This window comes from Amia ocellicauda, chromosome 7, assembly GCF_036373705.1.
Source record: "Amia ocellicauda isolate fAmiCal2 chromosome 7, fAmiCal2.hap1, whole genome shotgun sequence".
Taxonomy (NCBI): Eukaryota; Metazoa; Chordata; class Actinopteri; order Amiiformes; family Amiidae; genus Amia; species Amia ocellicauda.
The window spans coordinates 29,819,259-29,841,665 of record NC_089856.1 but is presented as its reverse complement, the minus strand read 5'-3'; the positions used below and the strand labels follow the sequence as shown (position 1 = coordinate 29,841,665).

The 22,407-nt window shown below is 41.6% G+C and overlaps 1 protein-coding gene across 2 annotated transcripts; it reads right to left on the bottom strand.

Moving 5' to 3' along the window:
• Positions 1 to 2,215: 2,215 nt before the first annotated feature.
• On the bottom strand, positions 2,216 to 13,338 carry pcyt1aa (phosphate cytidylyltransferase 1A, choline a). Of its 2 annotated transcripts, none has more exons than XM_066709089.1 (9): positions 13,073 to 13,338; positions 11,290 to 11,412; positions 10,704 to 10,800; positions 10,352 to 10,468; positions 9,670 to 9,821; positions 7,866 to 7,944; positions 7,409 to 7,551; positions 6,990 to 7,178; positions 2,216 to 6,752 (listed from the first exon to the last, which is right to left on the bottom strand). In XM_066709089.1, exons 2-9 carry the CDS (start codon positions 11,398 to 11,400, stop codon positions 6,549 to 6,551), a joined length of 1,092 nt encoding a protein of 363 aa, XP_066565186.1. In that variant the 5' UTR covers positions 11,401 to 11,412; positions 13,073 to 13,338; the 3' UTR covers positions 2,216 to 6,548. The 2 variants fall into 2 exon arrangements, with proteins under 2 accessions (XP_066565186.1, XP_066565187.1); XM_066709090.1 differs by lacking the exon at positions 13,073 to 13,338 and adding an exon at positions 12,865 to 13,059.
• Between the last annotated feature and the right edge of the window lie 9,069 nt (positions 13,339 to 22,407).

Sequence of the window (22,407 nt, the reverse complement as noted above, 5' to 3'; positions counted from 1 at the left end):
GGGGTTTTCTGCAGACAATCAAATGAATCAGACCACAATGACCTACTAATCCAGGCTTGAGTCTGAATAGCCAGAGTAACTGCAGAGGCTGCCATAAAAAAACTCTGACCAGACAGAGAGAGATATTTCCCCCAAAGCAGGGAATGGTAACGCAGTCTCAAACAGATGCCACGGTCTGATGAATTCATGATCATCACGCACTGTGTTTTTGAGCTATGCTGGCGCTGGGTATCAGGTGTAGGTTTAATGCCATTTTATAACCAGCAGAGTGCAAACTTATAATACTGTTAAATTATGAATAGAGGGTGACTCATAGACCGCTTTTAATAAACCTAGACCAAATTCATAAAAACCTTTTACGTATATATAGCAAATTAATTTTGCAGGGGGGGGCATGATTTTAATATTTCATGGACCACAAATGCAGGGTGAATAATTCCATGCTTAAATTGCTATAGATCAACTAAAAGGCATGGTTTCCATTTTATTTATTAATGTCAGTAAAGGGCAACCTAGTATTTTAATGGCAGGAAGGTGAAAACAGGTCTGTAGGACCTTCTTAAGATTAATGTCTAGCATTTAAAAAATACTCTATACTTTATTACCTTACTAAACCTCAAGATTTGTGCATAATATATCATGCTTTATATATAATGCATTAAGCATCTACATAATGCATCGTGTAGGTGTTTTAGAAGTGGCAGGCTGTCATTACGATTATTGATGGGGCTACTCTCTGGCAGGATTAGGAGCAGGGTCTCTTTTTTTCCAATTCCTGGGAGCCACAGTTTTCTTGGTCCTCATTCTACCTTCCACTCTCAATCACTAGATTAATGTCACTACTTTATATATTTTATGTATTGACATTTGATAGAATTATACCTGCATTAATATAATTAGTTTTTCCAATGAAAGTCCAACTGGTTAAGCTGCTGTAACTCCAGAGATCCTATGTAGGCCTCCTCCAAAGCTCACAGGTCTTCCGCCTATCACCCACCCCCCAGTTCTCATTGCTGAGCTTCCTTAATTGTCTATTTATCTAGTTCCTCAGCACTTTGACAGTTGCCGAAGTTCCGAATGCATTAAAGTGTGCCAGGCCTCCTGACAGAGCTGTGCGAGTGTCTCTTGGAAAAACGGTGTACAGTGTAATAAAAGGCTTTCTAAACAAAGGTCAGGTGCACGGGAGCGATAAAACATGAATGCTAGTGCACATTCTAGAGAAGAGCATGCAAGTGAAGTAACTGCACTATGCTTTTGTCTCCAACTGCAGGCGTTTTAGGGAGTTTTTCTGAAGGTTGTCGCTTTGTATTGAACACTTTTTTTCCCCACTCTGTCAGCATGGCAGCCCAATTCCCTTTACGCCAGACCTGAACGACACAAGGGGTTAGAGCTGTCCCCCCAGAGACCGTGTGTGGTGACGGCCGGGGCGCCGTATGACACATGGCTCCCTTCACTGCTCATTCCGTCAGTGAGGGAGAGGCGCGCACCGGTGGACATTACGGAGTCGCTGAAGCTCTTAAAGAGAAAAACCTCAACGATGTAACGGCACAAGTTAAACAATCGTTGTGGGCAGCTTTGGGAGTCTTGTTTCTTTGCAAAAGAGAACCAGTGCTGACAGATCTAGGAAATGCAGCAAAGGCTTTAATACTTAAATGTGGTTTTCTAAGGCACAAACAAAACAAGGATGTTAAGTATGAATAAAGACAAAAAGGGAAAACCTTCCCCAGTGTTTACAAAATAAATAAAATCTTCTGAGCAAGCACATCACTCTACATTGGACTGGCTGTGCACATGTGGTCCAAGTGTGTGAGATGCTCTGCTCCCTTGTGGAATCAGCAGGGAAGGAACTGTAGCAGCTGTTGCTTCCTAGTTTATTTTCGAGCAGCAGTGTCTCTTCTCCTGTTACAGCACAACCCTCCCAGCTGGCGATGCATGAACCAAGACTGATCTCCCCGATCCCTTTACCTTTAGCTGTCTGTGTCCTTTCTGTTTAATAATCAGCCTTTTCGACCCATCTCCATTCAACCTCCCTGCCCCTTCAGCCTGTAACTGGACGACACGTAGACAGAAAGGGAAATAAAGATCACCCTAAATGGGAAAACTTGTTCGGGAGAGCAATCAGAGGTCCAGTCACGGACTTTCCAAAGCACATTAGAAGTGCACTACAGGGTAAGCTAAATACACCCTCTGAATTTCAAAGAAAAGATAAGCACACTTTTTAAATTTTATTTAGATTTTCTTTAATTCACCAGTTCCTGAAACATTATACTGTGTGTGTGATTCAACAGAATGGGCAAACAAACCAAAAAAATAAAATAAAAATGTAATCCTAGAAACGGATAAGCCAGTCCAGCCGTCCAAGCCGCTATAACACAGAGAAAGCAGCCTACGCACACCAACATACTCTGACCTATACACAGACACAGGCAACCATAGACACATGCAAACACAGATACATAGACAAACATCCCTGCTCCACAGAGCACTGCAATTATAAGGCAGTGAGGGAAACATGACTTCCACAGCACAGCACTTTGAACCACAGGTTGCAAGCTTGAATGTATACACCAACACTAGGTGCTGGCTATTTCATGCTTGTTCATACATTAGAAGTGAATTTGCATAGAAAGATTTGTGGTGTTAAGTAATATAAAATGTAAATTAATGTTGTTTTGTTTGAGCAGCTTCTAATGCTGGACACAGATAGAAATATGCTAGGCTACAGGTTTGATTTCCAACCCAGCAGTGTTAAGAAATAAAATAAAATAAAATAAACACGATTTTGAAACACATCTCAGGAGAATGTGATTAAAATAATAACACTTTTTTTTTTTAAATGACAAAACATCTGCCCAATCAGATTACTGCAGCCACTGAGCACTTCAAAGAAGTGATCATTCAAATAATTATGCCATTACCAGTTGCAGATGCAGAACATTATTAAAAACACATTTAACAATTTAATAACTCTAAAGCAAAAAAAAAAGTACATAAAAACACTATAGTAGATAACATTCTATACCTGTAAATTGCATACATAATGCATAGAACAGGGGATGGGTGACAATTCATCACAAGGCTCTGTCCCACTCAGAGAGCTGCAGCAGAGAGACCAAGAGAGAGCAGCTCAAAACCTGCCTTAATTTCTCCAGATGGGACAGTGATTCATAGTGTCAATCATCCATATTTATTGGTGTTATGGATACTATTGTGTTATTGTTATTTATTGTTGTGCACCATTGTTAAACCTAAATCTGGGGGGGAGCAAAACTGAAGTGAACAGAATTTCAAGCAAATCATGTGACCTGGACCGTGAAGCACTGAGACTATAAACACTCTCAGCTGTTATAGTTTAAAACATCACTTCCGTTTTCTTCTCCTTAGTATTTCCAGTTGTCCATTTCTGCGACACTGTAGTCAACCCAGGAGTGGTTTGTGTCAGGACAGTCATCTAATGTTACGTGTGGGTCGGACAACTACACAACAGCTTCGCGTGAGCGCTGGACTCTGTATATATAACCGCTTCCTGTAACTTTATTCTTAACAGTCATGTTTATATTGAAATTAACTAATCATAGATGGTTAATTACTAATAAACCCTTTACACACTGCAAGACTTGATCAATTGACAGCTGCAAGTGGGGAATCAGACAGAACATGGTATCAGGGAATCACACAGGATAGAGGACAGTGGGCTTTTTCCTACAGACACATCCTAGCACAGCCCCAAAACTATGACACAAAAGCTCTGACACTGACCACTCCTGGGACACTGACAAACGGGCTCCCAGTCCTTTACAGTACCTATTTAACCCATGTCTGAAGCCCCCTCTGTGGCAAAGTCAGACATTTCTTTATTATTTTTCTCCCTTTGCAAAATATATACACTTTAAAAACACATGGTTCTCCACTTTTATCTAATGAATAATCATACACCAGGCGAATTAAATTAAATCGCTCAGTTTTCGACCTTTAAATATAATGAGTTTTGCACACGCTACAGCTGGTTTGCAATATGAGTGTAGAGAACATTTACAGTGACAACCTGCTCAAGCACAGAACTGGCAAGTGCTGATTGGTACAGTTCTGTGTCCTGTACATTAAAACACACGTTGAGAGCAGATTTTATTTTTCACTCATGAATGCTTTTAAAAAATATAAATGTACGGATTTCACACCTGGTAGATAAAGAGGACCACAAAAATATTTTCTAAAGTGCATGTTTACATCCAAGGTTAAGATGAATCACCATGTTTTGTTTGTTTGTTTTTTTAGTTTGGAAGAGAGTGTGAATGAACGCAGTACAATGGCACAGGGATAAGGAAACTTAATAAATAGGAATGCAAAATCCTACACACTGTATACAGAGCCATAGGAGGAACAAAGATATATTGTATGCGCTAGCACGATGTTTGCAGTAGGAGGCCATGACCACTCTTGGTTGCTCTTGAATCTCCGCTTAAAGCACAATGAGCGGCATGGGGCTATGCTAGGCGGGTTCCAGGACAGAAGCAGCCCTGTGTCTAAGCTCTGTGGTTGTTTGCCCAATCTAGTTTAAGCACTTGCTATGGCGGAGTCAGGTCTCCCAGTGTTCAACAAAGGCAGGCCGAGGTACCAGAATATCCAAATACAAAGGACTGAATTCAGGTACACCATGTCAGGTCACTCACAACATACATGAGTGAAGACGAAAAATAAAAACGAAACAATTAAAACCCCAGTCCATTCTAGAGCAAAATGAGCAAGAGAACAGAACATAAATTATGGCTTTGTTTTTGACTGTTTTCATCTATACAGCATTAAAAGAAAGAAAAGGAGACAAAGCTAACTTTTTTTCCCCCCATAAAAACTGTGACAAACTCTGCTTTCTGTGGGCCTTCAACACCCAAGCAATCAATCAGAGGTGAGTGGGAGTTCAGTCAGGAGGAAGATAAGGTTCTTCGACAGGTGGTCTGGTTTTCAGAATTCAAAAAGAGAGAGAGAGAGAGGGGGATCTAGTTTTCTTCACATAATACATCAATAATACAATAATAATAGTGGTTTAAGGACAGTGATTTTTTTAGGTGTCCTTTCATGACAATGATGAAAAATAAATTAATAAGAACAATAATCTATTGATTGTGTGGGAGTTTAGCAGGTGTATCTTCACTCAGCAGCTTCAGAGCAGGATACTGAGGAAGTATAATAGACACTGGGCTGTCCAGACTGACCCCCCTAGTATCCCAGCTCTGTCTCTCACTCAGGATGACAAGTGTGTGGCTAAAGTTTTGCAGCTAAAGATAAACTGGCAGGCAAACACTTAAAAACACTGAAATGATGTGCATTGAAAAAAAAAACAGGTGGTTTTACATAGCACACCCAGGAAATGTCTGAGTAAGAGTGCAGTCAGCTGGGGTTTGTGTCGTCACAGTGTGGCGTGGTTAGAACGGGCAGCTGAGGGACGCAATGAGTGCAAAGACTTTAAAGAACCTCCCCTCTGGATTCTTACAGGAATGAGTACCAGGAAAGCTCTACTAGAGTTCTCTCTCCAGCTTCATATAATTCCTGCAAAACCATTCCCTTCTTGGTTAATACTGTACTGTCTGTCTACTCTAATAATATGCCTCTGCACAAAAATAAATATCAGTTGAAATACTCCACATAGTGCCGTCTGCCCCTGTGACAGTCTGATAAAGTACCTAATCTCACTCTCCATCTCCCTCTAGTGGACTGAGATGGAAATGGTCTGATTTTCAGTGTGGGGCTGACCAAGTCCTGAGTGCAGGGTATAGGGATGATGTACTGCAATTCCTATAGTTCACAACTTTAGTGTTCAACTACTTGCAAAGATAAGACCTTGTATAGGACAGGTCACAATGCAGAAGTCCAAAACAGTTTAACTAGTATCCCTATTGCCAAGACAGGAAGCCAGGCTTTACAGGTCGTTGGGGTGGGTGAACCCTCTTAGGTGGACACTCCTGATATTATGTGTATCTTTGGTTGCTGGTTTTTATGGATGTGAAAATAACCATGTTAAGTTTAACAACTAATAAATGTACACCTGCACTGTGTGTGCACGCACGCATGTGCGTTTATATCTGCAGGAACTGAAACAAATAATTATGAAAGTAGCTCCTGGCAAGCCAGCACTTCCACACTGAAGAAGAGGATGGTTTGGAGGCTGTGATTCCACTGCTGGCTGTGAGATGGACAGACCAGCCATTCTGAAAGAGCCACAGGAGGAGGCATTCTTGCACTGCGAGGAACACTCCCGACAAACTCAGAGAAAACTAAGACAGAAGCCAGGACTCCGGTCACTGGTAGCAGGGTTACCCCTAACCTGTACCACAAAGAGGGCACCATTTTTACAATATTTTCCTACCATCCGGCTCCTTTAAGATTCCTACCAGCTACATTAAAAAGGAAATAAATAGAAAAAATTGACTGTGAGACAGATGACTCCTGTTGAAGACCTCACTTTGAAAGAGGAAGGTTGATCGGTGGGATGAATGGCAAAGTCCGTTTCCCAGAAGATACCTCACGGATAGCAGGAGCACGGGAGCCGGGAATTAGTCCTCATCTTCCTCGTCCTCGCTGATTGGGTATCCACGGGCGGCGCTGGGGTGCGGAGAGGAGGGAGGCGAGGTCTTGGTGAAAAAGGGCAGGCGGAAGGTGGGGGAGGGCGAGCGCTCGCGGGTCGGGCTGCTGTTGGGACTCTGTCTGGGGCTGATGGCCTGCAGCATCCTCCCCTTGCCTTCCTTCAACATGTGTTTCTGAGGAGACAGGGAGAGACAGAGACACTCAGACCAAAAGACACAGATGGGGAGAGAGAGAGAGAGAGAGAGAGTGGAAAAGAGAATGGAATAAACAATGTACAGAAGAAACATGAGAGGCACTCAGAGAATTAGAGGAGATGAAACACTAAACGGTGCTCTCATATAAGCTGTACACCAATTAAAAGGTTTATCCTTTATTAATACCCAACCACACACAAATGCCCCCTGGCTCACCAGCGCCCCCTCAGGCCCAAACATCTGCAGGAAGTTCCCGATGAACTCCCGGGATTTCTCCTCCCACTTCTGAATGAGGTCGATGCTCTTCTCCTCCACCTTCTGCACAAACTCCTTCGAGCGCTCCTCAACATCGCGCACCTTCCTCTTCACCTTGTCCACTCGCTCCTGCAAGTGGTATTTCTTCTCCTGGGAGGGGAAACAATAGAGAGGACTGAGTGAGAAACACTGTCCACATCGACTGTCAACAAGAAAACCCGGGGATTCAAGCACGGCGCCATCTGTGGACAATTTCTAACCCTGTATGAAATTAAATCAATGTTTTTACCTAATTTTCAGTAAACCACCATTTTCAGTAGCGTTAAAATAGCATGCATCACTACAGTCCCACCCTATGCAGTGTCTGTGGCTGGACTCACATTGATGAAGCTGACGTTGAGCTCTTTGGCGGTGTAGCCCCTCTGTAGGTTGCGGCGGGCGTACAGGTCATAGTCACGGACAATACGCGTGATGATGTCTGATGTGGAGATGCCCTCAGTCCGCTGCGTCGGTGCAAACATGCCTGAAACAGCATCACGCCACACACTACTGTCACACCATACACCCCCGCACACAAACACCAGGGAGGAACAATATTAAACAGAATATATACATAAACTCATGCCGAAAAACAATACTATCAGAGCAGCAAACACCTGCCAGCTGAGTGAACACAGAGACAATTCTGCACAAGGAGCAGCAGACAACACTAAGCTACTTCATGGTGATGAGGTACTTTCCAAAACAGTCTCACACTGGAAATATTGACAAACACAAACACAACCCCAGACACTGTCTGTCTGTCTGTCTGTCACAGCACCGCTCTGGCACACCCACCTGCGTCTTTGATGTGTTTGTAGACATCATCGCTACCTGCAGAGGAGTATGGGATGTCATCATGGGCAACAAAGTCAATCTGTGAGACAGGGAGGAGAGACTGTCTGTCAGCTTCAAGAACAGAGCCATTTCTTTCTGCGGTCTAGTGTAGTGTTAAACGGTACACCGAAAATTCGATACCTTTTCAATACAAAAAAAAAAAAAAACCATACTAGAATACTACAATTTTTGTTACGTTCGATACTTCCATCAAATGTGTTTCATGATCGAAAGAATCAAGTTGGCCTAGTAATTTCTCTGAATCAGCACGTTTTTGTTTTTTTCTTCAGGCATGTAACTTTTCTTTGCTATTATTACTGCAGACATTTAGTGTACAACATATGCATTTAAGTGTAGATACGAATATCATATTAATTGTGCTTATATGTGTTTAAATGATCACTAAGAAAATAGACAAAAATCTATATTTTTTTAAGACAATAAAATGACTAGAAATAGTGCTCGGTTTATTTTCTTTCTTCAGACCCGCACAGCAATAAACACACCTGCAGAACAAGTGCAACCAAAATAGAATATAATAACTGTACTTATGTATATTTACATGATTACTGTAAGCAAAATAAAATGTATTGATTACAATTAATTACTACAAAGATAGATCAGTAGAATGAGCTTTTTCATACTCGAACAGAAATTAAGACACCGGTAAAACAACTGCAAGCAAGAGAGAAAGGTTGCATTTTTGTAGTGCAGATCTGCAGAATCCCACGATCCCATTGGCCAAGCAGCACAGATCCATGCAGAACTCTGCAAAAATCTGCATTACACGAACGTGACCAAAGATAAGCTTATGAAATTAGGTCTGCATTTAACTCCAACAAAACACAACAAACCAGTCCACTACAAGTATTTACAAAATGTAATCTGGATTGGGCGTGTGGGAAGCATGGCATTTATTTTTTGCCTGTATGTGGACATGTTGAAGGTTGTATTTCGTATTAAATTACTGTGTTATTCCTTGAAAAAACAATGCTGCTGTTGTAACAAATTACCTGCTTGAGATCAATATTATATTATAGTTCTATAGTTACATTTTGGTTTTTGTACTCAGTTTTCAGCATATTGTTCAGTGTTTGGAGAAAAATGTGTACCAATGGAGTTCCATGAGCTACATATATATTTTTTTGCTTTTGATATTATTTTTGTTTACAATTCTGTACATTTTGCTTTCAATGGTTTTATTTTTGATCTCAACATCATTTTTTTCTATACTTTCTATTTTGAATTCATTACTTATGGCGCTAATTTGAGCCCATAGAATGCTACTTTGTCTTCTTTCGCCTTCAGCTTTCAGACTAATAGAAAATCAGCAGCTTTTAATTGCTGCTGTTGTTTTTCGAATTACTTGCCATGAGAGAGAAACTTAGATTTTCCCTCACTAGAAAGAACTAGACGTTGTAATTGTCATCTACTTCGAATTACCAACAGCAAATAAGTACAAGACTATGGTTTATTTTGCTAAATGTTTTTTCTTGTTGTGTGTCATTACGTAAGGGGGAGGAGGATTTTGTCAGTGGACCAGCCTTTATGTTTGTATTTTCAGATCCCTGAAGTGTGGGATTACTGTTATACAAATGTATCAAATGATTTTGGTTTTGTTCATTGAACCGGTCCACCATTTAGGACTTTTTTGGATCAGTTTGATGTTTTTGTTTTTTGTCGGCTGTTCTCCAGCTGTGGAGATTTTGAAAGTCTCCTTTCAAAGGATCCCTACAGAGTAGCGAGGGGGAGGGGCGTCTCGTACCCGGTGCTTGCCAAGAAACTCCGGCGTGAGGGTCCAGGGCGCGTTGCGTACAACCTCGTCGACATAGCGACAGTGACTGACAGCGTCGTAGCGCTCGTCCTCGTTCATCACTGTGAAGCCCTTGAACTTGTGTGTGAGATCATCACTGCACACTGAGGGAGGGGGCAAGAAAAGAGAGACAGAAGGCAGGGATAGGAAGAGGAAGTATGCAAGCATGAAATGTGGGGAGGAGAAAGAGAGAGGGAGATTACTACTATGCACTTCAATACCACAAATCTCCTCTCTCTCTCAGAGATGAAATCCTCTAATAAGACCCAAACGTCTTAACTGTGGTCTCTACCAACATTTCACAGGCCTTGTGTGCCCTCAGACAGAAACAGCTGTGCCACACAATTTCACACAAGAGTTAAATAACACATTCAAATAAAAATGAAATAAATTCCTGCCAGGATTAAACACCTCTGCTCAAGACAAGATTAGATTTCTCAGTAGACAACAGTCAGCACTGGTCCTTCATTGTAATTATGAAAGATTCTCATAAACACACCCTTAGCACTACATAAGGTAACACACACAGGCACAGTTACATACACACAGACAGTCGAAGACAATATCCAACACACAGACACTGTACTCCGTGACAACACTAAAGACCCGAGACAGAAGTGGAGCCTGTCCTCACCGCCCACGATGAGGTGTGTGTTGGGGAACAGTCCCTTGGCCTGCATCAGAGCACGTGCATGGCCCGAGTGGAACAGGTCAAAAATCCCATCAGCATAGACGCGCACAGGCCGGTTCACTGACAGAAAGAGAGTCAACAACTTAGCCATAAAGCAGAGTACAGTCAAATGCAGAACTTTGCCAGAAATAAAACACCTGTAACACAACACCACAGCTAGAACGGAACAGACAATACAATTCAGAACTTGGGATTGGTGCAGTCTTATTCATATCCCAGGTGTTGTTTAGTTACAGCCATTGACAGGTCTGGTTTGCTCCTGCCTGTATCATTACAGTTAGTATTGGATACTCACATGGGGTCCCTTTCTTTGCCTCCTCCATAGTTACCCGCTGGTAGGGTGACTTCGGTGCTTCCAGCTCATCTGCAAAGGGTGCAGGATGTGTCAAGCCCTGCAACACACAACACAAAAACATACAAACAATTCAGAACCACACTTTATGTCCTGAACACACAGATATGTATGAACAGGTCAGGACCACAAAATCAGACCTATCGACGTACAGCAGAAATGGGTCAGAATTTCACCAGCCTGACAGAACACAGACACTGCTTTCCTCCTCATCATCATAAAGGTGCTGAAAGTACATGTAGACTATTATTTGTTATCTTATATTTGACTCTACTGTACACCTATGCTATGCTTGGCACTACGTAAACTCCTACAGCACAACATAGCTACACTGCACTGTTTATAAGAGTATAAATTCACATCATGACAATTCTGATGATTTACAACTGCTTCCTTAAACATACATCATACTGCACTTTGAGAACAGGAAGCTTTGCAAGTCGTTATGAATAAAGGAGTCACCTAAATTAATACATAAAATAATTTTCTCAGAGTCCTTGAAACTCTGCTCCCCACCTCCCCTCCTCACCACAGTGCAGCGCTGGAGCTTAACAGGCCGCTCCCCGTCCTCCGCCTCTCCATTCGATCCCTCCTTCCTCCTCTTCCTGGACACGAGCCTTTCTGAGCCATGGGCCTCCATTTCCCTGTGGATCTGTGGAGGAGAGGGACAGCTTGAGACACTCAAATGCAGCTTCACAAAAGGAGAAGTAGAATATCAGGATCAGTTAGAATCACTGGGGTGTGAAACAGGGATGGGAAGTAGGCAGGACAGGAAGGAAACTGCAACATTACCTTGAACAAAGACTACAGGACTTTTTTGCCCTGCAAAATCATTAAGAGTCACTAGATGGCGCTGCCAAACTTCATCCCAAAACTAGGAGATGAACTCCAACTCCACATACCACTATTATTTTTAGCCCTGTTATATAATCTGTGTTTGTTGACTGGCCACATGCCTGGTATTCCTGAAACTATTACTGGATACCACACCTGTCTCTAGACTTCAAAGACACCTAACCAGGCACAAAAAAATACCAAGACATAATTCAAAACCACACACGTTTACAGGAATACTGAATACTTAGACATCCTGTCACAGGATTGACAGCACCAAGCTATGCTGCTTTGCATAAATGCCTCAGCTATGTGTCCTTCAGTATCAGTCTGGCACATTCATAAATCTCTGCCCGTCTGTCTGGGGGGGAGCAGGTTACAGCTGGGGAAGGAGGGGCACAGGACACAGCTCAGATGTCAGTCTAATGAACAGGGACATCCTGGCAGGTTAAATAAATTGCTGTGACAGCCTGTTTGGTTTTTGAATTATTTGTTTTTGTGCTGAATTGTTCAGATTTGTCCACCCTTTTACAACTAGTCCACCACAGGGAGAGCAGCTCCCAATAGTAACGACTGTCTCTCAGTAGTGCCTTACACAAACGTCACTATACAACAGAGAGACAGAAATGTCGCATTTGTTTTAATTTAACTAAATAGGGTTCTGATTTTTTTCTGATGCGAATCGGGAATCCATGCAAATCCAGTCAAAACCGCTTCATTATGCAAACAGAGGAAACTCGGCTCAATCTGGGAAACACGGACAGGGAAATACAGACACACCAAACAGAAAACATCGGGGAAATACAGAATTCTGATGAAGGTTTAAACGCGTTTTTAAAGTCCTTCGGAGACGTCTAATGCAGTGCACAATAATATCCGCCCACATACCATACGTACTCATATGTAACTACACTACTACACAGGGCAAAGGTCAGTCTTCGTCAAGAACTTAATCTTAGTCCAGGGCACCCAGCTGTAAATCGGCTTATTGTTAAATTCAGCATTGACACAATGACACAGACATCCTGGTAACAAGTAGAGCCACAACACATACTATACGATTATTTGAAAAGCACCACCAGAAATTAAACTAGGTAAATAAGTAGGTTATTGGTATGATTATGCTGCTGCTGCTCCGCGTCACTATCCAGACACCGGATCCGTGTAACTTAGACGGGGAGCCGGTTTGAAATGCAAGTCAACAGTCTGCTTTTTGTGCCAATCAGCTCAATACAAAAACAGAACTCGGGGACGCTTCCAATACACTAACTTGTATTGTAGTTGTTCTTTTTTCATTCCAGCTGAAGTCGCCTGGTCTGACTGTCCGGCTCTTGTCACCCACTGATCACCGCCACTCCCCGCAGTAATCGCTCGGCCCGACGCACAGCGATAACTTCGAGGAGGCAGTTAATGAACTCAATGATCCGTTTCCTCAGCAAGTGAAGGCGGGCGAGGGACGTCTGTGTGAACTCACTCACCCGGATCCTGTGCCGAGTGTAGCAGCCTGTCTCCCCCGGGGCTGAAGTCCTGTTATCTCCCCGTGTCAGTGTTTACACGCTGTCTGTAAAGTGGCTGTCAGTCCCGGCGGCGCTGGTTGTTTTACTCGTATGCAGGTTGTAGTAAGCCGAGACTGTTGATATCACTTCTTTGGTCGGTGGAGTCCAAATTGGATTTCTATAAAGAGCACGGCCCCGCGGGCCTGACAGCCAAACAGGAACTACAACCAGGCCGACGCCCTCTCCGGAAATGACGTGTGGTCCACATAACGCTTCCTCTTCGCGCCGCCTCCATGCCTGCCTTCGGACGTGTGCTGCCCCCTGCTGAGCGGAGGAGCGATACACTCTACTGTACACCTACACCCGAACGACTCAAAAATAATAATCACAATAATATATATATATATAATTGTAATTCAAGAAAAGTTTGTAGAGCAAGTAAAATTAAATATGTAATCAGGAAGTCAAAAAATGTTTTATAACGTGCATAGAAGTGAAAAAATGTGCAATAACTAAACAGTAGTATGCGAAGGTTGTAGGGGGCAGACAGTCAGTGAGGGGAGTCTGTATATTTTCATAATTTACATAATTGACCCACTTAACTGCCTCTCCTTGCACCCACAGCACTCTGTAGCAGTTATGCATCACACTGTTATAAATCTCTGGGGAACCCCAAAACAACAGTATGAATATTTCTTATGTAAAGAAAAAACAAACCATTTTAGTATGAAAAGTGATTTACTGAACAGCCTTACAATTCTGTACAAACAAATATTATACATTCATTTTGTTAATAAAGTACAGGGAACTACCTACACTGTAAAAAATGATTCTGAGTTTTAGTCAGGTGGACAAGTAAAGTAAAGTTGGTGATTATGCAAGAAAAGATGAGGAGCCCGCGTTTGAACGATTATTGATGGACTTTATGCACTGCAAATAATTAAATCAGTAAGCATATCTTGATTGGTGCTTTCTTTAATGTTAATTTAGACTTGTCTTCGTTAGCGCTCACCGTCCGCGTTTTGAAACCAGCCAATCACATTGCAAGACAACTTGATTAATATTCATGAGACTAACGGTCTGCCATGCAAATTTATCTCGCTGGACACTGAGCTGCTGTCCAGATGTGAGCAAAAAGAGAAGTCATCTTTGACTATTGTAAGTTAATGTTGATAAATAGATAAAAACAGTGTACCTTATAAGTAACTTTTAGCGTGCTCTTAATCGGACCTCATTATCGTTAATTTTTATTACAGAAACACCGATATTTGTGTTTAATATGAGAAATGTGCATTTTCATTTATACATGGCTGTTAAAAAGAGGGGCTCAACCCCCCCTGAAATTTTGATGAGTTACTTCATCATTCAAGGAAGAAAATAAAACCAACTCCCTCCTCCCGCTCTTACCGGAGAAAACACGGCCAGCCCCTGCGCCAGTGTGGCCAGGTCCTCTCCATAAATCCCCCCCAATTTGCTCGTAAAACCCCCCCAAATCACGTTGTTTTGTTTGGTTTTTGTCTTTTTTTCCCTCTTGGTACTGTTTAATCTTTGTACTGGTTTAAAGTTTTAGAGCAGAGTTTCTCAACCCTGTTCCTGGAGGGCCCCCAACACTACACATTTTGCATGTTTCCCTTCTTTGACACACCCAGTTCACATCATTAAGAGCTCTACTAATGAGTTAATCAGTAGATTCAGGTGTGTAAGAAAAGGGAGACATGCATAATGTATAGTGTCCTCCAGGAACAGGGTTGAGAAACTGTTTTGGAGCATTGTTGTTTTAGATCTCATTGTTTTAAGTGGAATATTAGTATTCATGAAATGTGTTTGTATTCATGGTGTTTACTGTTTCTTCAAACTGACTGTCTCCTGTTACCTTGTCCTGCTTCCTCTTTCCTTGTCCTGTTTCTACAGGTTGGGAATTGAAGACGGAGAACACTAATTGTAATACAGTTTAATGTGAATTATTCATGTACACTTCTTCCTGCAGTGAAAATATCTGATAATGACAAGTTATTTGTCCTAAAATGGGTCTGTGCATAGAGAAGTTTGAGTTTATGTGAGCTGTGTATATAGGGTTTTTATTGTGTATGGTTTTTATAGCTTTGGAAGAGAAATCTTCATGTCTGTGTTTTTGGATGCAATGCATCGGCTTGGTTGACTTTTTTTAAATAAATGTTGAGGGTTTCAAGGGTTGTGTTGATTTCAAATAGGTTCCAGATAGATATCCTGAATTTCTCGTGAAAGCGGTCAAGTCCAGTAAACTCAAATGGTTAAGTAATGAAAGTTGAGGAAGAATTACTATTTTGTCAATTAAACTTGGTTCATAGTTGTGAAAACTTGAAAAATTAAGTTCAACTGATATGTCACCGCGGACCAGGCAGAACTGGAGAACCCAGGAGCAGAGCGACAGAGAAGAGTCGAGACGGGCGAGGGTCAAGAGCAGGCAAAAGAGTAGTCAGGCGATGGTACAAACAAATCCATAGGGAAAATGCAGGAGTCATTAATGCTGTAGCAGTAATACTTAGAGTTGTCAACACAAAGAAGAGCAAAACTTAGCATTGATTATAGTGATTCAGGGGTTTAAATAGAGAGCTGAGTGAAGCAGGGAACAGGGATGTGAGGTGCGGGGCCAATAGGGTTGGAGACTGAAACATGCATGTGCACATGGTGCTGTGGAATGTTAATGGATTGATTGACACTGCTGAATGGAAAGGATGGCAAACAGTGGGATGGAGGAGTGAGGATGACTGTTTTTCAGTTGACTTAACTAAAAATGTTATAACTTGCAAGTGTTTTAAGGTCTTTGATCAAAACATTGCATTCTATTGAATTATAACACTTGCTAGTAGAGACAGTGTGCGGGGGCATCTTTTTCAAATTAATCAATCACATATGCAATAACATGGCAGCTAATGGGGATCTGTATAAACACACTCAACTAACACATGAGAAGGGGTGTTATATGGTGACACATCATTGCTCTTCATACTCCTCTTCCTCTTCAGTGCTACTCCCTTCTCTGGGTCTCTGCACGTCATTAAAAGTATTTCATTGGATTGGCTAGATATTCATAGTCACGGTCTGTGTTTGGGTAAAAAATATATAATCTCTAGGAATGATGACAGACAGTAACGTCCTTTCCATTGGACAATACCATGCACGCCAGCAGAGACGCAATGTGAACAAACCGCACGTTTCTCCGCTACACAGCAGAAAATGCTTGTCTCTATCGCAAATCGTTTCAACACAAATGAATACGTTGTAATTGATGCAATTGACGAATACCTATCTAACACAACAACTTTGTTAAATAAATATCTATGTAAAAATACATGATTAGAAGCCGTATGGAAATGGCATAATAACAGCAGACCTGTCAACTCTCAGGCATCTCGTGTCAGACTCTTGTATTATTGTTTCCCGACATTATCACGACTTTTTATGGTCACAATTTCAAATTAACTATAAAGGTTGTGACTATGTGTTTTACAAAGGAATATTTTGCCATTACATCTGTAACTGACCGACCAATATGTTTTTTTTTTTTATTATTTGTATACATTTTCATTAATTTGCCAGTTTAGCAATGTGAGGTGCAATGAAAATGCCTTAACATTAGCGTCCTTGTGGTAATGTTTTCCGGTTACAACAACGAAATACAAAATGTGTAAGACCTATCTAGTTAGCTAATTTATACAATCTACTTGACTAAACGATTGGCTTTTCCTGTCCACAGCACACTCACACTGCCGCTCTGCGTTCGGAAACAGAACTGTGCGCTCGAGTTCCAGCGAATACAGAATAGAGGAGCAATAGCCGTCTGTGTGTGTGTTCATGTGTTTGTTGCTCCTCTTTCCTTTTCTCTCATATTATAATTCTGAAACATTTTTATCCAGGTAATTAAAAAGGCAGTAATTAGGACTATGAAAAGTAATTAAAAGTAATTATTTTCCCACATCCTTAACCACCTTACTTCTGCTTCATTGCGCTACATGAAATATGTCCTCCTGGACCGAAAACTGTCCAGATGCCATATATTTTCAAAAAACATGATATTGCGTTTTGCCAAACCAACTAACATACCAACACTACAACGTCAACAAATCAATCAATTTTGAAACATACTCTATACAAATACTCTATCAGAAACTAAAATCGGAGTTCCCGTACACTTGTTGGCCACCAGCCAAAGTGGCTGGTAAAATTGACAGATTTACCCGCCACTGGCTAAATCTACCCGCATTTGGCCGGTGGCGGGTGTTAATTTTATTCTCTGCCTGGGACATATTTTAAGTCTAAAGCATCAAGCTGATGAGGCAATTGATAAGGTTCCATAAATGTGCGCCTGCTAATGTTGATGTGTATTATTTGAATCATGTTGTTCATTACATTCTTTCATCTTACACATGTATTACCTGCTCTTGTAAATAAGCCATGCTTACCTGAAAACAGAAGCAAAGCAATTTACAACTGATGGCGACTCTCCTTAGCTGCCAGCATGTCTGTACTCTGCATAGGTATGTGCCAGTAGTGTTTCATTAGTGCTCTCTTTAGCGTGCAGGGGCTTCAGGGAATACTGATTCAAAGCCTTTTCAGAAGACCCTGAGGTGAACAACGCAAATAATATACACACTTCCTATTGTGATTTCTACTGTGCTCTGCTTTCTAGTGCCTTCGGGCAACACAGAAGAGGACAATCCTGCTTTGTATTGCACACTTCTTCTAAGTTACCATTATGTTCTCATTGCATTTTTTGTTAAAAACTACACAACACATTTGTAAATTCCCTCGCTCACACTTCTTGAACTTCATTATATTTTTTTCCATCATTCTTCATGACCTATGTGATAACGATGAAGCATGTCAAGGGACCAAGCAATGGCAAATATGTATGTGTGTATTTATGAATACACTGTTGTATATGACAGAATGCACAAGCTCCATTTTAAATAATGCTACACTCATATAGTTTGACAAATTGTGTGGCTGAAAATCAGTGAAGTAGCAAATGGTCTCTCACCAATTTCTTTCCTACTAACAGAGGGGTTTTGCGATTAAAATCAGTTAAATGTCTTCAATGCTGTTCTCCCTCAGACATTTAAGCTTACCATGCACCCAAGGCAATTATGAGTCCTTGATGAAGTGGTTAAGGCTCTGGACACTGGAGCAGAGGCTCGTGGGTTCAATCCCTCTGCTGCTCCACCCTTGAGCAAGGTACTTTATCTAGATTGCTGCAGTAAAAACTCTATAGCTGTATAAATGGGTAATTATGTAAAAATAATGTAATATATTGTAACAACTGTAAGCCACCTTGGATAAAGGCATCTGCTAACAAATAAAATATGCATATGTATATATTAAACATTTCCCTAAATATCCTGTTCTCTATTGCCCCCTAGTGTTAATTGAAATAACTGTATAATAAGACTAGGTGCTTGGAAAGATCAGGTTATTGTTTGAATCTTGATTTGCAGATGGTGTACAAGCTGTGATTGTATCACTTAATCAATGATAATGTTATATTTTCCAAATAGTGTTATTGTTATTTCCAAGCCACCTAATTAATTTGTAAAATCTATGAAAAACGACACATATACACAAAACTGCATTAGACCAGGTTGTGTAAACCATAACTGTGCATTTCAAAATCAATGTGAAATTGTTATAAAGATTAAATAGGGGAAGAAAATGTACAGCTGCTGGTAGAATAAACAATACAAAAATACAATAAATGTTGATGCTTTTTGTTGGAATTAGTATTTGTTTTATTTATTTTTTCCCAGTATTATGTCCGGTCTGAATCTATTCCAGTGTTGTCATTAACTTTTTTTTTTTTTTCTCATTGGACAACATTGCATAACGTCAGAGGATCTGAAATAAATAAAATGTAGACCTACAAGGAAGCAGGAAATGATGTCACTTGATAACAAACAGGATGCTGTGAATATGCTGCCTTCACGTGCTAGTCGGAAGATCCTATTTCCCACTTGTGAAGTCGAGATTACAAGTACGTCCTGTTGAAGTGCTTTTGTTGTCAGAGCGATATTAAAAATGGCGGACGCAAGATTTGTTGTCACCATCATATTGGGGAAATCTTTTTTTGATTCCATTATGCACCTGCTAGAGGAGGAAATGGACGCAACAAGTTAAGTGTACATAGATTACAGATTAAAATCATGTACACAAACAACAGCTAACAATAGTTGCACTGTTAAATATGAAGAATTACATACCTTCCATTACTGAACCTGTACTCTTCTCCGCCATGTTGAAATTTGAAAGGTCACCCAACACGGGAACTCGGATATCAAAATTATCTCTGAGTTTCCCACTGGTAATTACTACTTGAGGGGGTGTTCATGTGTAACTTCCCAGTCGGAAACTCGTATTTACCATATTTCTGATAGCACGTGAAGGCAGCATTAGAATACAATGAAAATGCTTGGCTGTGTGATTGAAACATGGAAACCGAGACAAAATGGGGAAACGCGCTCTTTGGAGGAGGAGGGTGCTGAGCAGGTTGCAACTCAAAGGTTTTAACAGATGACTGATTAGAGTGATAACAAGTGTTTTAGCCTATGTGTAACATACTGTAGGTATAGCCTGCTAGTGGAATAAAAACAATATGAGGAGTGGAATGTCACACTTTTGTTAAACAGGTGTTTATGAAGCCCCACCTAATGAAACGCATTATTGTGTAAAACGCGTCAGGCTGGTGGACAAGGCTAGAAAAATACGTTTTTTGATTTTGTTTTAGTTTTGTGTTTATTCATTCCGCAGTTGTTTCAGGGCGTAAATACTTTTCTTTGTAATCCATGCTAGTTCGGCCTTTCTGTTGATTGCTGCAGAAAAGTTTTAGGCAGTTCCCACTGTCCGCACAGAGATGGGCAGAAAAGCTTTTAGGGTTGCTGCTCCTACTGCAGGGAATGGTCTTCAATCTGACCTAAACATGCAGGTGCTCGTAGCACTGGGTGTGTTTAAAGCTAAATTGAAAATATTGGAGGAGGGCCTATCTAGCTGTCAGTGTTTTTAAAATTGGGCTTCTTTTCCTAATTGCAGATGTATTTAGTTGGTTATTTACTGGTGCTGGATGGTATGGTTGCTGTATTTTGATTTCCCTAATATTGTGTTGTGTGTTATAAATTACTTTTTGTTTGTTGATGCCTGTCTTGGTCAGGACACTCCTGTAAAAGAGATTTTTAATCTCAGGGAGTTCTTTTCCTGGTAAAAAAAAAAAAAAAAAGTTTTAATTGACTAAAGCTGCGAGGTAATTTAAAAGCCTTCACAATGAACCTTGAAAGCGCAGCAAAAGCCTCGTCAAAGCACCTTGAAAGCGCTTGAAAAGGGCTTGAAGTCGGCTTCTGAAAAGCTGGAAGCGCCCTGTGTGCTGCTGTCCTCTGCTCTGGTGGATTGACAGCAGTGTGCGATAGAAAACCCCGCAGCTGTAGCCGTCTATCCAACCCAGGTTTATATGCACCTGCAGTGAGGCTATAGTGTAGTAGTACCGCAGGCAGCCGGCACACTAGTACCGCGGCACATTGCCCACCCTCACTCTGATTGAGATGGCCTTCACAAAGGCAGGGTCCATGTAAGCACAATTATTGATAACCGGCCCTGCACTGCTGACCGACGAGCCAGCATCGCTGAGCCCGCTCTCATTGTGGCTGGCGGGCGGGAGCTCTGCAGGTCCACAGTGTGGGCTCTGCTGCTGGGAGCTGCTGGGAGCCTTGGAGCCCTGGGGACTCTGCTCCCTGTGCTGCTGGGCTCTCCTCTGGTGCATTGAGAGCAGTGTGCGGTAGAAAACCCCACAACTGTAGCCCTCTCTCCAGCCCTGCGTCAGATGGGCCTGCAGGGAGGCCAGACTCTGGTGATACTGTAGGCAGCCGGCACACTTGTACTGCAGCTCATTGCCCACACTCTCTGTGACTGAGTTAGCCTCCACAAAGGCAGCTTCCAGATGAAAAGCACTGCTATTCACCACTGTCTCCTCACTGCTGACCGAGGTTCCAGCATCGCTGAGCCCAGTATCATCCTGGCAGGCAGCCGAGAGCTCTGCAGGGTCACAGCGTGGGCTCTCCTGCTCAGCGCTGTCAGAGGAGAAGTGGGCATTGGCGCCAATTTCTGTGTCCTCACTCCCCATGGAGCACAGGGCGCTGACCTCTGAGCACTCAAATGCATCTATGGATGAACAATCCTCTTTCCCAATGGGCTCCTCTGGCCCTCCTCCACTCTGTGTCTGCTCCCCAGACACCTGTGTGTCCAAGTCAGATGTGTTGCTGGGTTGCAGGGTGCTGGACTCAGTGAGCCCAGCAAAGTCACACTTGTCAAACCAAGCCAGGATCTTTCTCTGCACGCAGACTCCTGAACCCTGATCCACTGAATCTTGAGTCACTGCAATAAAGAGAAACAGAACACTTTAGAGGCACTCTATTTTAGGGAAAAGTTCATATAGTTTTCCATTGAAACAGTTGGGCCAGGCATGTCATTGTCTAGGTACCCTTTTAAACTACATTTCAGTGGATTCCCCAATACAAATCAAAGTTTAAATACTACCAATTGATGTTTTTGGTTTGAACAAATTAGATCTTTAAATCAGTTTTATTTTTTCTTCCAAGTAACAACCATAAAATATTACATCAGCGATTGGAATTAACTTTTGGATATTCTTTGAAATTAAACCATCAAAAAGGAACTTACTTGTGGTATTTATGGGGTATTTGGCAGCTGTAGTGCAGACAGGTTTCAGTGTCGCCAGGAGCACTATTAATCCGTGTCCAACTCTGCAAGGTCTTCAATGCAAATGGCTAGGCTCAATAACACAAATGAGAATGTCAGAAAGGGATTTCCATAGACATCAGAATTGAAATCTTCACATTTTAAATCTTTGGCTGCTGACATCAAAGAGGCCCAGTGACATCATAGAATCACCACATTTTTAAAGTTTTCATGTAAGTTGGCCTGGAGAATGGCCCTTTCTCCTTTCTTCAGTTCAACAGCCATGCAGTAGTAACAGCTCATGGCCCCACACAATGTGTGGGCATAAAATAACGCCAGCTAATCCGACTTCCTTGTTTTTCAATTTTAAACAATCCTACTCCATACACATGGTGCAATTTACCTACACACTACTGTTACTGTTACTATACTATACACAACATGCAACGCACGAATAATAGCAACATCATACACCCATGATACATTACTATTGGTATTATTCAAATGCACAAATCCTGTAGAGGACAATTATGATAAAAACTACAAGCTTACTCTTAATAACACCAAAGCATTATCAGACTTTTTCTGGTGCATCATATACT